Here is a 14,916-nt window from a genome sequence, read left to right as displayed (position 1 = left end):
GTACATTGTAATAGACACTTTTTGACAATAGTGGCTAAGGCACTTCAAAATATTTCAAAAATATATAACTCCCCCCTCTTTTTTAACTTTACAGGCTTTTGTCCAAACAGAGATTAATTCTCTTCTGCACTACTTTGCAACAGACAATGCAAATGTATTATAGCCCAGTTTTAATTGATTGAAAAACATTATAAATTCATTTTTAGCTAAAAGATAGCCAAAGGCAAAGGGACTACTTTTACAAATCTAAACTTTTTTTTTTGACCTTGAGGTTTCAGTTGGAAGTTAATGACTTCATAACCTAGAAAATATTGATGGCTGGAGAAATTTGGATATTAATATATCAAATCAACATCCTTCTTTGAGAGCTCTGTGCAAGGATGCAGGGTAGCAGGACTCCCTGACCTCTTGTGATGGTGACCCAGCACCCCCGAGGGCAGAACATGCAACATTATCATCACCACCTCTGACAGTGATTCAGCTCTCAAATATCCGTGCCCAAAAAAACATGCCTGGAAAAGGTCACTAAAACAAAACAAACATATGAGAATGGGGCTTCTGAGAATGCCAAGAGAACAAATTTAATTGTTTAGGATATCTGACATTTTCCCTTACATCTGTTCCTTGTGTTTATCTTTGATTCTGAATTTCTAGGTGCTTCTTCTTGGCTAACCAAAACTCCTTCCAAAGATTGTTATTTCCAGTTTCTTGTTGGATAGCCTCAAATCCAACTTACTAAGTAGGATTTACTACCTGAAATTGTGGAGGCTTTTTGCACCTGAACCTCCATATATTTGAACTTACAATACTGAAAGCTCACTATAGATTAAGAAAAACATAGAAGCCCTGAGCCATTCTTAGGTCTGATTTTAGTACACATGCACTAACTGTAGAATATTTATGGTGGGATGCAGTATAACAATATTTACTACGTTAATATGTGGATGTCTCTGTTATTTAGGAGTATGGCTTTTCAACAATGAAACTTCTATTCCTATGGCTTTGCACTCCTCCCACTCAGGTAAGGTAAATATCTTTCTTCTGTATCAGGGAAGGGATATAAATACTTTTCTTCTCCCCCAACATAGGAATGGACTTTTTGCACATATCTAATATATTCAAGCTACATAATACACCTGCCAAAGGCTAATTTCCTGCCCGGATCTGAAGAGCAGCTGGCTGCATTTCATACAGCCTGTTCTTGGCTCTGTCTCCCCCAGGACTCCTCTGAGCTGGGATGGGAGCAAGCTTTTGCACTTTATGAATCACCAATGATGGCAAACAAGATTTCCTCGTGGATTTCATTTCTAGTGTCTCTGTCCCTCTATCATGCAGCAGATATACTTCCACTAAATCTTATGGAAGTGACCCCTCATCCATGAAAAATTATGGGCAGGAGCAAGCTGCCACAATAAAAAAAGAAAACAAAACCAAAACCAACTTAAACTAGCAACCTGTCCCCAAAAGAACAGCAGAAAAGAAAAGAAAGTCATCACAAAAAGGCTCTAGGACTCACCACTGACTGTGGTCAGGATAAATAATCAACAAATCAATATTTCAAATAATCAATAAAGGACAGTTTTGATGTCAGGCAAGCACAGGTGTTCTGTGATAAATCAATTTGAGTTATCATATGGGCAAAACCCCTAAATGATAATGTAAGGGCAAGATGGGGCTCCTGCACACGTGTGTAGATGGTCACATGCATGTAGGGGTACAACACCAGGGTGTGACAGTGGATGTCAGTGCATGTCCTGGGTTTGGCTGGGATACAGTGAATTTCTTTCCAGTAGCTGGGACAGTGCTGTGTTTTGGATTCATTATGAGAACAATATTGATAACATTCATGTTTTGGGTTTTCTAAGTTGTGAATATCCTAAGTAAAGAATTTTTTGGTGTGTCTCATGCTCTGACAGTGATACACACACACAAAAAAAACAACAAAAAAACCCCCCCAAAAAACACCAAACCAAAAAAAAACCAAAAAAACCCCCAAAACCTGTGAGGGAATGCAGCCAGGACAGGTGACCCAAAGTGGCCAGGGGGATATTCCACACCATAGAACAACTCAGTGTATAAACCAGGGGAGTTATCTAGAAGAGCACTTATTTGGGTTCAGGGAGGGGGTCTGGCCTTGGTCAGCAGGTGCTAAGCAATTGCATTATACATCATTTGCTTGTTGTTTGTTGTTTTCTTTCTATTATCTGAATTATTATTTGTCATCATTATTATATTTTACTTTATTTCATTCAACTATTCTTATCTCAACCTACAAGTTTTACTTCTGGGTCTCCCATTCCACTGGGGTGGGTGGAAGTGAGCAGGTGTGGTGCTTGTTGCCAGCTGGGCTTAAAGCACAACAGTACAATAAAATCTATTTCAATTATCTCTCACATATGTTTTCCTTCCTGCATTTCTTCTCTTTTTATATGCCTTCTACAACTTTACTAGAGATTATATAATAAGTTAAAACACATATTATCTTATTTTCCATTGATTTGAGGTTCATTTTGAGAGAACTAATAAATAAAAGTGTTAGCAGGCAGCAATGAAACTTCAAATCAACTGAACAGTAATTTCTGCTTTGTCTCTCATTTTAGGGATAGACACAGAGACAAGACAAGAAAAGACAAGACAAGACAAGAAAAGTCAGATCAGGAATAGCTTTAAAACCTGGCATTCAGAAAAATTTGATATTTTTCTTTACATTTTAAAAAAGTGTGTTCAAAGACAGCCTAGTTGAACACAATCCATGTAGCATTTGTCAAGTGTCATCTTTCAGAGTTCTCACTATCAAATTAATACATGTAATAGAAAGTTTTCTCCCTTAGAGCAACTAGAAACTTCTAAATGTAACTTGATTTTCTCTATAAAAAATTCATCTTAAAAGTAGTGGCACTCTGAGAAATTAAAATGGGTCTTGGTCCTTAAAAATATTTTCACTGTTAATGAAGGATACATATCAACTTTCCTTATATCTACTTAGAAGTACTAGTTTGTCTCAGATCTCTCTTGATACGAAAGAAGTAATTTTCTGCACTACTTTACTGAAAAAAAAGGCTGGAATTTTGTTTGTTAACAGTTTGTTTGTTAAATTTCCAAGGAGATCAAAGGAACATATGGAATATCTCCTTCTATCTTTAATTTCTTGAATTCAAACTTTAAATTCTCGTGCACTGGCCAAATTCCATGCAGCTTTCTCCAGTATTTTGTGTGTTTTCACCAAATGAAACAAGACCTGGATAAAGGTGATAGGTAGTGGCCTCCCAGCCCCAATGTTCTTCTTCTGTTCCAGCAAAGACAAGGCAAGAGCTAGTGGAATTCCAGCTGGGACCAAAGGAGGTCTGTGGTTCACCCACCTCCACCCTTCCCTTGCAGCAATCACCACCTCCTCAAAAGCAAAGAAAGGAAAGAAGGAGGAAGGTGAACCAGGGTTCCTGGGTCCTTTAATGTTTTTATAAAGTCTTAGACAATATGAGGTAGAACCAATGGGAAACCTGATGGTGTGGGTAGCCTGAGTAATTTGTAGGTCAAGATGTGCTAATTTTCATCCTTGAAATAAATATGTTCCACAAAATGTGAATATATGAAGGGGAGATGAGTATTTTGTTTCTTTTTTTCTGTTTCTTTTAAACTTTAGATTGGAGCACTTGGAAAATTAATTGCATATCTATTAATGTATTAGATGAATACTATTAACTCACTATGGAAGCATGTGAACCCATCAAATATTCTCTGTGTATTTGATCCATATATGTATATATATATGTATATTCCACATAACATCAAGTTATGGCATGGATTAATTCAATATATTTCATTAGAATGCATAATTTCTAGCACTCATGACAATATAAATAACTAAAATTATTGCAAGAAACTTGGACTTGAACATGGAATTAAAAAATGTACACTTACAGTCACCATGTTACTCAGTCTTACCTAGCCGATTTATGATGGAAAAGCAGAAAATGAGAAAAACCAGCAAAAATCTAAATTCAATACAATAACTTTGTCCCATCTCTTTGTGTTCTAGGAGAACCTATCAACACTGGTTTTAAGGATGTTCCATAACATACTGTCCAAGATAATTTAAAAAAGAAAAAAGAAAAAAGAAAAACCTTTCTCCTACTTGGAAAAGTTGGGCACTTTTTCATTGATCTACAAAAATTAAATAAGGAAGAAAATTTCTAAGAGTTTAGTTTTCAAGAGCTAAATTCAGTAATTCATTCTGTGACACACAGACCCACACAAACATAGCTACTGCTTTTGCAGTGCAGAACCATTCATTTTTGCAGGAAAGAACATTTTTTGGTTCTGATATGGTACTACAGTAGAGCTTAAAAAAAAAACCAACAATAAATGTCCTGTGGAAACTGGTGATTGTCATATATATTTTACAGCTCTGTAAAAGGAAAAAGATATGGATTTTTTTTTAGCATCCACTCCAGTAACACTTTTCATATTCTTCAGTTTATGCATGTATAATGTCAAATTAAGCTGTCAGTATAGAATGATGTTGCATATTTAAGAAATGATGTATAGCCTTTGTTATAACTTTACCTAAGACTTTCATGGATCTAGAATACCTTAATTAAATATGAATATGTACGAACAAAAACAACAGCAAAAATCTATGAGCTCACACAACCTGTGCAGTAATTTTGGTGCCAAAAAAATTCTGAAATTCACAGAAACAGCGAATATTTCTAAATTTATCTTGGACAATCAGTGCTTGTCAGTCTACATTGTAAATCACTTAAAGTTGGACTCTGAAAGCACTCTGACAAGCTAAAACAGACTGACAGTATACAAGTAGTTTCTCCTACATTGACTCTTTCTCTGAGGTCTGAGAGGTTCCCTTCTTTCCGAAAGACGGCAAACTCGGGGCTTTGCAGCACTGCCTCGGAGCGTGTCATCCAGCTGTGCAGCTCTGTGGTGTCCGAGTCAAACCTGAGGGACAGAAAAGTGCAACAAGACTTCAAACTTCCACACCTTCTGAAAGCAGGATAAGCAGAAAACATGGTTGTTTAAACAAGTGAATAAACAGCAATTTCTGTCAGCAAAAGACAGTTTTAAACTCCCATATCTCATCAGAGAGTTCATAAAACTATTCACTCTAAAAATTAGAAACAAAGAAATACTTTTTCATGTTTAAGACCCAATTTGTCAGCTGAACAGATGTTATAGTTTTCACAGTAAGTATTCTGATTTTTTGAGCTAATGTGTTTGGAAGATATGAAACAAATGTCTGTCAGTGGAGAAAGAATGTCACAAGTTCTGTTGGCTGAGCTCAGGATGTAAGACCTATCTGACTGACCAAATGGAGCCTTCAAACCTGTGAGATCACTGTCCCAGCTTGTGATAATAATATTAGGAAGGAAATTAAAGCAGAAAAATTAAAAAATTTTTTTCTGATTAACTCAAATTTGATCTAGAATGTTAACACTAATCAACAAGTAAAGTATAATTTTCCACAGTTAAAGCTTTAGAAACCAAAATTACGATCCCCAAATCTGTGTACTTTATTTAGAACTAGTTTTTCCTCTACAGCCCTCTTTACTGCATTCTGGATTCTTTCAACAGCTCCTTTAAAACTGGTCTTAATTTGTGTTAACTGCTCTTCAGGTAATGTCTCAAAATGCAGATAGTTACTAATATCTACAAACTTCAAATTGAGATTCAGTATCTACTGTAGGTTTTAAAAAAAGAAGCCTCAGCCAATATTTTTTCTCAGTTGTGCCACACTCTGCTTGATTGCATTTCTTTATTGCACTGTATGTTCTAATATTTATATCCCTTTTGCAGCTGACTTTCCTTCTGCAGAAATATGGTGAACACAATAGAGCAGAAAGACCTGAGGGAAAAAAATAACAAGCTGTATCTTTCGGTTTGCTTTGTGACTATGGGTTGTATAATTTGCATGCAGCTGAAAATCCACTAAAATCAGTAACTTGAACAACAATTACACTCCCGGAGGAATTAATTATTTTCTAAAAATACATTTAATTTATACAAGGATTTATACTTCTAAAATACAAGGATTTAAGGCAAAACCAGGTGCTTGATAAATCTAAATATACAGAAATGAAAACTGAATACAAGAAAGAGTTCCATGCTTGAGTGAATATTTATACTTCCCTTTTTTTCCCATCTCCACTGTGATTTTTTGTATTCATAAATAATGAAAGCAAAAGAAAAAGAGTCACACACTGCCTTAATCTCAGTCCAATATTCTGTATTCAAATTAAAAAACTCTTAGGAAAAATTTTGATTAAAAATTTCCTGATAATACTAATAGAATACTCATTCAAGCAGAAAAATATGACTTTGAAGTGAGTGATGGTGCAGTAACCTTCAGTTTCATAAAAAACTACAAATTCCTAGGCAAAAGACAAAATAAAATTCCCAGATGGTTCAAGGAATGTGTGTGCTGGCAACAGATTCTAATCTCTGAACATGAACTCCACAGTCAGTTGAGAGCTTCCTTCTTCAGCTTTATTTTTGATCATTAAATCAACTGCAATTCTTGAAATAAAATGCTATCCTCTGTTCTACAAATAATGACTGCATATTTGATGATCACAAAACACCAGACATCTGACAGCAATGAAGTTTACCAGTCCCTGAGTACTAAAGTTCCTTGACTGCAGGTAAAACTGTATGAGTTCTGGTTCTCGTTCCATTCTGAAGCTGCAGGCAAGTAGAATTAATGAGACCAATTCTCTGAAAAATAGCCAGGTCTTACCCTGGTACAGGATGGAAATTGACAGAAAAATGTTTATCACTGATCAATTTTTAAAAAAAAGGATTTAGCCCTTGCCTCTACAACACCTGGAAAGAGGAATGGGAGCATTTGGGATGGTTTTGACAGTAAAACAAAATAATTAGGAACACATCTCATGGCCCAGAGAGCCATGAGATGGTGGCAAGTACTAGACATAGATCTTCTAAGGTCCTTCCAACTGAAAGCATTCTATAATATGATATGATTCTCTGATATGAAAAAGCTGATCTCATGTAACAGATTCCTCTGTCACTTCCAGTTTCTTCTGGAGATAAATATAATTTCAGAAACAAAGCTTTCTGTTTAAAAAAGGGCAATACAGAGAGGGGCAGAAAATAATTAAAATAAATAAAACTTAAATCTAAATGTTTTTTTGCAGTACATAAATATCTTTAAGATAAAGACATCTTAGACAAAAAAACCAAAACACTCTGTCATGTTCATCTTGTGTAAAAGGAGGAAACACTGGTAGAAATGGCATTTAATCATTCTGCTATAGTGATTGGATGCTTCCTTACTGAGCACAGCTTCAGCTAGAAATTATATTAACTCTAGATTGATATTCAAGTATAAATAGAGTCTTTAAATCTCCTAGGAGTAAGAATACTTTAGACATAAAATAGTGCAAGACTGCATCTCTCTGTCCCAACAAACTTCAGCTCAAGTAGAACTTGTAAAAATAGATAAATGGAAAATACAAAACTAAAAATCACTCAAGAAATTACTCTAAATAACTCCCTTAATTTAGCATGTACATTGGCAAGCTCCCCACCTAAAAATTCCATTTGAGAAAGAGATTTATTCTTCATGCAGAAGTCATGTTTTTGTTTTCCACTTAGTTTTTTCTTCTGGTGTTCCACAAGGGAAATACTGTTTTTACTGGTCCCACAGCCCTCACTTTACATGCCATCACGTATCAGCTCCGTTCAAATGGAGATTTGTTTTTATTGTAAAATATAAACAAATTAACTCTTTTTATCTAGTGATTTCTATCAGTTTTTTTTTTTTATCAGATAGGGGACTTCTTCTAGGACAAGAATACCCTACTCTTTTGAGTATCTGGGTTGGCAATTCTATGCAGAGAAAGAGAAAATTGTGGTGCGATTAAGCTGTGAAATGTCTCAAAGGCGAGGTTTATCATGTATTTAACAGAGACAAGGAAAGCCAGAACAAGGAGTAAATTTAGAACAAATACATGGTGATCAGGTAAGAAAGTTTGGAATGGGAATCTGAAGTGGGAATATGGCTTAAGATGATCCAGAAAATCAATTTGTGGAGAATTTTCCATGAAAATGTGACTGGCATAGATTAAAAATATGAAGATGAGTTTTAAATATACTTTGAGAAATTAGATATACAAACAAATTCAGTGTTGAAGAAGTTCACATAGGAAATGAGGCATGAAGTATCTTCCTGTCATGTGGCCATAAACTGAATAAATGTAATCTTTAAACCACATTACCATGCTACTGCTACCATGGACAAACAGTGGTTTCAGTACTTTTTCTTTAACAGGCAGAAATTGCTTGACAATTTCCTTTGCTCATTTGTTTCCTTCCCTCCTCAAACAGAATTCACACCGGGCCAGTCACCACTGCAAATCTTGGGCAGACATAAAACCATTTGCCTACATATGGAGTTGGCAGGGAATGATACAACTTTGATGCAAGAACCACTTCACTGAATTATTTCATTTCTATGTCTGGACTGAAATCCCCAGCTCAGCAGAGGTCTTTCTCAACTTGTAGCTCTTTGCTGCCTAGAACATATCAAAGAACAACTTTACAGCACATGGTGACCATTGGAAGAATTATTCTGATCTAATTCCCTGCTGTCTTTCTTCCTCCTCTGTATTTGTAGGTGATGAGCCATTAATTGATAAATAGAGTTTTTCTTCTAATTCAACTGCAAATTTAGCCAAACAAATATTTTTACCTTCCTATTGTTTTAGGTTTAGATTTAAAATAATTTTATATCCTTTTGGAATGACATTTTGACTCTCCCTCTACATTTGTGGTACTGTTAAATTTAGCCTCATCAGCATTTCTGTAATGCATACAGGGCATGAAAAAGAATAAAAATAAATCAATCCCAAGCATGTATCTCCAACAGAAACTTCACTAGAACCATCAGAGTACTTTTAAACCAAATCATCATGGCCTGCAGCAAGTGCTGACTGGTACCACTCTGATAATATTGCAGGTAATTTCAGGTGCTAAATGAGAATATAAATTCTGTTTATTTATCACTAATCCAATTCTCACCTCACAAAAAGGATAAAGGAAAAATGCTTAGTAAGCATTAGGAAACAAACCTCAACATAGCCATACTTTTACACTCCAAATGAAAATGCTCATTAATTATTCCCTCTCTAAGGAACAGAAAACTATTCTGCTGTGTCTTGGTCACCTTTTCCTTTTCTCTGGCATTGGCTACAGACATAATGAAATCAAAAACCACCACGAAAATTGAAGACACGACCTTCCTCTTTTTGAATTTGTTACCTATCATTAGATAACAATACCAGAGCACAAGCTGCAATTCTGTAACAGAATAAAGGTCAAAAAACCCAATGGAGGGGCTGTAAAAGTGCTAAACAGTCACCATTTAGTCCTAACATAATTCATTGCAGAGAAATGGGATATATGAAACAACAGCTATCAAAAAGACCATAAAAAGTCACTGTAATATTTCCTTTGATTTTTTTTTCTAGAAAAATCCAAACTTTTCTAAATAATGAAGTATTAGAATCCCAAATATAATAATTTTCAAACAAGTAAGGGTTTATCTCCTTTTGAAAAGTTCATCTAACAGCTGTTGAATGAAAGAAAAAAACACTAGATGGAGCAACTATCCTGTTTTAATACACCTTGCTCTTCAAAGAGCATTGAGTCTCTTTCAAATCTTCAGATTAACATTATACCAATAATAATGTTATGACAAGTAGAATTTCCTTGAAAACCTTAGGAAGCATGTAAAAAGATATTTACCAAATTGCAAAGAAAGGTATCTTTGGTCATTATTTAAGCATACTAATATTACAAACATGTTTAAACTAAATATTAACCAGCTCTTACTTGTTTGCTATTTAAAAACTTAGCATGAACAGAGTAGTTTTCAGATTTTTCTGTGATATATTTTTCCCAGAATATGAAAACACCATGAAAATAAATATGTTAACTTGCATCCCTTTCTCCAATTTACAGGTTTTTTAAATACTATAACCTCAGCTGTGTTACATTTATCTCTAGCTCTAATGCTTACTACATACTTTTCAAGATCCTATTATCAGCTCCAAGTATTTTATCTGTCTCAGTTTTAAATTGATTCCTGTGGGAAAAGGAGCTTTTCTTTGACTAGCAATAGCACTTAACTCACCTGAGTTATTCTGACATTTTGAAGCATTAGTCCTGAAGCAGTTTTAGATTTTGGGCTGGAGAATGGAGGGGGAAGAAATAATAATAAAAAAAGTAATCTGGTTCTTATCTCTGCTTTCCTCCACTACATGGCAAAACCTTGCTTTAAGAGGTAAGAAAAAATCAACAGCTTCCTTCCCATGCATTCATGCCACAGTAAATAAAGCAATGGAAATGGGATATTCAGTCCCATGTTACTGGTCTACAAGTCAAATTGCTTCTTCTTAATTTCTTCAGTTTAAACAGAGATTTTTATAATTTCAATCCTGATAAAACACTTGGCATTCTAGAAAGTTTGATGCTTCAAACTTAATAATCCTTTTTTTTTTCCTCCTTGGTTTGGTAACTGGAGGCCGTGCTCTTACCAGTGCCCTAATACAATATTCACTGAGTAGCTAAACTCAAACTACTCTTCCTTCCTTTAGTATCTAGTATCTCTAAAATATTTAGTTCACCGAGAAGCTGTGAAAATAAATACTTCCAAACCTGTGGCAATGGAGCCTGATGAATTTACTTCAAGCATACTCCTTTACAGAAACAGCTCAGACTAAAGTCTGAGAACAGATGAAAGATGCTGGCAAAACCTGGGAGCGTTATTCACCACCTCAAAAAAGCTTCAACCCCCAATGTGTCTTTCCCTCCTAGGCCTAAAAACACCAAGCAGCAGCATGCAGTGTGTTTTACTGAGACTGCAGAAAGCAGCCAACACAATCTGGTTACTCACCTTCGCAAGGTCCTGACAAGCCTTCAGTAATTGCTAGGGTATTTTTATCAAACCAAAACTAAAGAGTACATAACCATCTAACTAGTAGTCATTAAGTGCTCAGGGAAAATTTTGGTTGTAAACACACAAAATATAGAGTGATGTAGGAGAGGTAGGTTGAGAACCTCCATTCTTTTAAATTATTTCAAAAAAAACAAAAGGCCTGCAGCACTATGGGCTTTGTTTATCCTTGGGTGCAGCTACAACTGAATACAAAAATAAACCCCTGAGAGATCTTGTGGCTAACAGTGCACCTGGAAAATAAACGCCTGGCTGTTTGGGAATGCAATGTTTTTTCTCCTATCAAAAAAAAATATTGATCAAAAAGGTGTCTAGTTACCAGTGAACAAAGATATCTTATCAGATCACCCAAATTTTCAGATGAGCTTTCTTCTTCCATTATTATGCTTATGTCTAGTATAAATTTATATTTTCTTAGTTTTGAGTAAGACAACAGCATACTTTAAAATGTGTTCATTTCCAAAACTGCATTTTTACATATTCATTAAAAACCGTCACAAAATCTGCTATTCTAAGCTGAAACTTCTTCCCCGAAGTTTATTCTCAAAGTGTTTTTCTGGAGCTATTTACTGACTGGTCTGCCCACTGTAGAACACTCGCTTGGACTTTCCAGAGACGAAAGGTAAATAAACTGTGGGGTTTGGTGCTTTCTCTGTTCAGTTAGAAATTCCAACAAGATTATCTGAATGGAGAAACACTGCCTTCAGATAATACAACCATCATTCATCCTTCTGCAGAGCTGTGAACATTTCCAACATTTACTTTGCACGTTCCCAAAATGTAGGTCCACTCACAGATATAACAGTGACAATCGTTAGAGAATTAAATAATTAACTCCCTTTTTCCTTGTGAAGGTCAGATTTCTCTTCTAGCAGATCAAAATAAAAGTCTAACTTGTGCAGAAAGGAAAATTACTCTGATTTTAAATATCTAAAAGAAGCCACAACTTATTCGATTATCTAAACTCATCCCAGGCAAAGACTGAGAACTACAGATTGTTCCATATTGACTCTTATCTAAAATTTCAACAGAAATTACATGGTGAATGCACATACTTTAGATAGCATTAAAACAAATCAAAACCCCCTGAAACCTAGTATGCATGGTAAAAAATCATTAACACTCTGTAAATTTGGTAGCAGATCTACCAGTAATATATCTAACAGCAATCCTACCCTCAAAGTTGATAATACATCCTATTTTCTGTCCAAGGATCAATCAGGTTTATATATAAACTCCTTAGTTGCAGTGTTTTAGACAGACATCAGCAAAAGCACTGTAGTAACACAATTATCAGTTTCTATACACCAAGGTAGTTTGGAACAAAAACAATTCCCATAATCCAGCTAATTCCTCCTCTCAGGCAGTATCCTTGCATGATGAGAATGAAATCGGTATTCTGTTGTACCCTGCCAAGTTTACTGTCAGTATTAAGGCAAATTAAAAGAATATGAGCAAGAAGGAAAATAAATGCTAACAATAAATATACACTAGTTGAAAAAGGAACTTCTATGCCAATTGGTCTCCAGTTTTATAATCTGCATATAGCAACAATTTTCTTGAAGAATTAAAAAAATAGGTTTGAAAAAAAATCATCCTACTTGATTTAGTTTTAACAAAGTTAATGCTTTCTTTTATAACAGTAGTCTTGCATGTTGCTTCCTTATGAAGTAAGATTATTCCTAAAACTTTTATTTCTTCAGATTCTCCTATTCTTGCTATATTTCATTCTTCTTAATAAATGAAACATTATTTTACAAGAAAATACTTGTTCTGGTAAACATTTTGAACTAAGCAAAGATATTGTCTATAGAAATGAGACACTGAATGCAGTTTCACATCCTTTTCAGTCCTCAAATCTGTTACCTTGTAACTCATGTTTATCTGAATATCAAAATATGTTTCCAAAACAAACATTATAATGAATGTTTGAATCTACCTTCTTAGCACCTCATTTAGAAACTTAGTGCTTGAGCCAATTCTGCTTAAACACATAAGAATGTATTCTCCTGACTTTAACTAGTGTTCAGCATCAGTTTAAAATCCCTTGCCACTTGTACTTGAGTTGCACATGAAAAAAATCTGAAAATAATAATGCATGTTTCACCAAATATTAACTGCCTCTGCAGAACTGCTATATCTCTGCTATTTTTAATCCTGACCCATAAGCCCAGATGAATACAATGAACTTTAGAAAGAAGGCAGTATCTCCATTACTAGTATTTTAACTATTATAAAATTCTTCTTAAAGAATAAAAATCTTAGAATTAACAGAATGGTTCTTGCCCATCACATTTCAAAACCCTAGTCAAGTGGGATCCCCTCAATGCAATACATAAGGACTGACTATAATTACTGTGTGATAGAATTGATTTAATCATTAATATTCTATACTGCTAAATAGGTGTAATAGAAGCACAATATAATCCGTAATTCATGCTGAGTAAAGAAAGATAAAAATCAGCTGGTACCCTAGAAGAGAACAGAAATATAATTTTAAGCTCAAAATAGCATACAGAAAAATACTGCAGTCAAATGACTATTTTTGCATTTTTGTCCCGACTCTATAGTATTCTCTCTCTGTCTCTTGATGATCCTCACCTCTTCCTAATTTCTGAATCCACAAGGAGTTGCCTTTTTTTGTGGGGTGGAGGTGGTGGGAGTTCCTCTTTAGCATGCTTAACCAGGATTTGCTCTCTTGTGGTCACCATAGTTACAGTTTCCATTACAGTTGTCTGTGTTAGTGATGTCTGAGTGGTAGTGACAGCCTGCGAAATCTGTGAGAAGTACAAAAACAGAGGTCATACATTATTTGAAAGACTTCGGTAAAGATTGTTTGGAGGAGCAATAGAAAATAATGAGAAACTGCTCTCATCTGATCACAGGCTGACCTTCAGAAAAAAACATTACACGCAACCCAAGATTTGTTTTATCTGACTCACGCTGTGTGAATAAGATACCTGCAAAAGCCAATATCAAAATCAGAAAGGATTCTAATGAACTTATAGCTCCCTGTAATCCATGCTGAATGAAGAAATGAATGGAATTTTACAATGGAATTGAATGATATCAAATAAATAAAATATTACTATTACTAAATATTAATTTCAGACCAGTCCAGTCTGAAATTTGCCCCCAGTCCAAAAATTTGCTCCTTGAGAGGTGATAAAGAAATTAAAATGGCACTAAATTACCAATTATTAGTCCTACCGCTTATAAAAGAAATTCAGATAGAATGTAATCCACCATAATATACTTGCATGAAAGTGCAGTTAACATGCTGGTTGGAAATCTTAAATTAGAACACATGCACTAGAAGGCAAATTAATTTGCATCAGTTTTATTCCGTAATTAAAAAAACAATATTTAGGGGTCACAGCAGATACTAACACCCATGGTATGTAACACACTGTAAACACTACCTGTCTAATGCATTTAGCTTTGCTCCAGCAATATGAAGAAAAACCCCTTTGTATAGCTCAGCTTCATTAAAAAATAATGATGAGAAATAGTTTTTGTTCCTATTGGTTTGCACACTGCTTGTGCATGTACTGCCCGTGTACTTTTTTCCATATAACATTTTCCAACTCAGATGTGGGCAGCTGTTCTTAAACCCCTTAACTCATGAGAAATAGGCCACTTCTTTTTTTGATTCTGTCAGATGATGGCTCATTTGTCAAAATGCTCTAGTTACAGCTCCAATGACGACCTCACAGTTTAAGGGCAGTGAAATGGAAAATAAAAGAAAAAAAATTATACCAGGAGTAAAAAAAGTTGTGCATCAGAAAAGCCCTACTTCTTTGCTTTTGCTAATATGCAAGAATTAGAGTTTCCAATTCAATAACAGAAATGCCAATATCTCAAAGTCCATGGAAGTATAAGCACATTCATAAATTAACTATTACTTCTTGCATCAGAAACTCAGTAAG

General features: G+C 34.9%; 1 protein-coding gene across 9 annotated transcripts in view; it reads right to left on the bottom strand.

The window, feature by feature from the left end:
* Positions 1–14,916, bottom strand: part of DMD (dystrophin) — a 1,137,330-nt gene that overhangs the window by 661,021 nt on the left and 461,393 nt on the right. For all 9 annotated transcript variants that reach the window (XM_088068904.1, XM_088068916.1, XM_088068923.1 and 6 more), the window contains 2 exons: positions 13,589–13,764; positions 4,830–4,953 (listed from right to left, as the gene is read on the bottom strand). In XM_088068904.1, the coding sequence (XP_087925030.1) occupies positions 4,830–4,953; positions 13,589–13,764 (300 nt within the window). The remainder of the gene's footprint in view (positions 1–4,829; positions 4,954–13,588; positions 13,765–14,916) is intronic.

Source organism: Pseudopodoces humilis, chromosome 2 (assembly GCF_049639895.1).
Source record: "Pseudopodoces humilis isolate 2021_Gansu_Grassland_sample_001 chromosome 2, ASM4963989v1, whole genome shotgun sequence".
NCBI lineage: Eukaryota > Metazoa > Chordata > Aves > Passeriformes > Paridae > Pseudopodoces > Pseudopodoces humilis.
This window is presented reverse-complemented; position numbering and strand designations above follow the sequence as displayed.